General features: G+C 53.0%; 1 protein-coding gene across 1 annotated transcript in view; it reads right to left on the reverse strand.

Moving 5' to 3' along the window:
- Positions 1-932: 932 nt before the first annotated feature.
- LOC103068692 (C-X-C chemokine receptor type 2) overlaps positions 933-1,762 on the reverse strand; it is a 1,052-nt gene continuing 222 nt past the window's right edge. Inside the window, exon 2 of the mRNA XM_007451433.1 lies at positions 933-1,762. Within this exon, the coding sequence (XP_007451495.1) occupies positions 933-1,762 (830 nt within the window).

Genomic DNA, 1,762 nt, shown 5'->3' on the forward strand with positions numbered 1-1,762 from the left:
TGCATTGGCAGGCAGATTCTTAACCACTGCGCCACCAGGGAAGTCCTCTCAGGTTCTTTATATCCTTTGGCTCCGACAGCTCGAGTGTGTTGGGCATACTTTTCGTCTCATTTTCACAAAGTGGCTGTCTTGACACAGCATGGCATATCCTATAACCATATTCAAAAGCAAGAACCAAAGATATGTTTCCCTTTCTCTGTCTCTCTCTCTCACATCAGGAATACTTCCCAGGGGTTTCCTGGCCTGAGTAGACTTCTTAAGCAATGATGCACTGAAGTCAGTTTGTATGTGCTTGTGAAAGCAGATTATTACATTTTCTAGATCTTGTGATCTCATTGCTAAACACTGCTACCTTGAAATCGGTCATGGTGGGAGCATTTATTTACACCATGGAATGTGGTAAACGCTACAAATCAATACTTTTTCCCCCAGGAAAGTGATTTACCAGCACACAATTTGCCTTTAATTCTTATTTATCAGAACCAGATGATATGGCCACTGCTGGCTTAAGGAAGTCTGAGAAAGTGAGTATCTGTCATTTTCAGCCTCTCTCAAGGGATGTGGACTTCGTTAGCCGGCAAGGAAAGGCAGAGTTGGGGAAGCAACCAATGGTGTTTGACACTAATGCCTCCCAATGGTGGGAACTTTTTGTAATCACTTAAAAGAGTATCTTCAAAGAATGTCTGCCAGAAGGCAGAGTGCTGAGGTCTCAGTGGTAGGATGGACTGAGCTCTAGCAGTTGACCTGGTAATTACGATAAGAGGTGGGGGCCAGGGCTTTCGAATCCATGGCTGGGGGCCTAGTAAGGATGTGGCCTCAGCAACTTCCTGTAACCACAATGGGGGGCTGGCTTGACACAGGGCTGTGAGCAGCCAGAGGACACGCGGCTTGGGGCGGATGCTGAAGGGAAGGGAGGAGCCCTGCGTGCGGTCTCAGAGGGTAGTAGAGGTGTTCCCTGAAGAAGAGCCGACGAAGGAAGGCCTGCCGTCCTTGACCAAGAACTCCTTGCTGACCAGGCCGTGGATGGCCATGATCCTGAGGAGTCCATGGCGAAACTTCTGGCCAATGAAGACGTAGATGAGAGGATTGAGGCAGCTGTGGAGGAAGCCCAGGATCTCGGTGGCATCCAGGGCCCGGCCGATGTCATTGCGGCGCTCACAGGTCTCCGCGATCACCCGGACCCTCATCAGGGTGTCTGCAACCAGGACCAGGTTGTAGGGCAGCCAGCAGAGCAGGAAGACGAGCACGACAGCAAAGATGACCCGCATGGCCCGGTGCTTCTGCCCCATGTGGGCCGCAAAGAGCGTGCGCAGGGTGAGTCCGTAGCAGATGAGCATGAGCAGCAGGGGCAGGAGGAAGCCAAAGGTCTGGGGCAGGACCCGCATCACCATCCGCCACTTCGTTGTATTGGCACCCATGTCCTCGTAGCAGACTGGGCTGGAATAGGGCGGGTGGATGGCCCTTCGGAAGATGAAGATGGGCAGGGCCAGGATCAAGGACAGGACCCAGATGCCTAAACATATGAACCTGACCCAGTGCCGCTTCTGGGTGAGCGTGCGTGTGGCATGGACAATGGCCAGGTAGCGGTCCACGCTGATGCAGGCCAGCAGTAGAATACCACTGTAGAAGTTGACTTCCTTCAGGAGTGAGACCACCTTGCACAGGGCTGTGCCAAAGATCCAGCCCTTTGCCTTGGAGGTGGCCCAGATAGGCAAGGTCAGGGCAAAGAGCAGGTCAGCCATGGCCAGGTTCAGCAGGTAGA

Source organism: Lipotes vexillifer, unplaced genomic scaffold (genome assembly GCF_000442215.2).
Source record: "Lipotes vexillifer unplaced genomic scaffold, Lipotes_vexillifer_v1.1 scaffold1145, whole genome shotgun sequence".
Taxonomy (NCBI): Eukaryota; Metazoa; Chordata; class Mammalia; order Artiodactyla; family Lipotidae; genus Lipotes; species Lipotes vexillifer.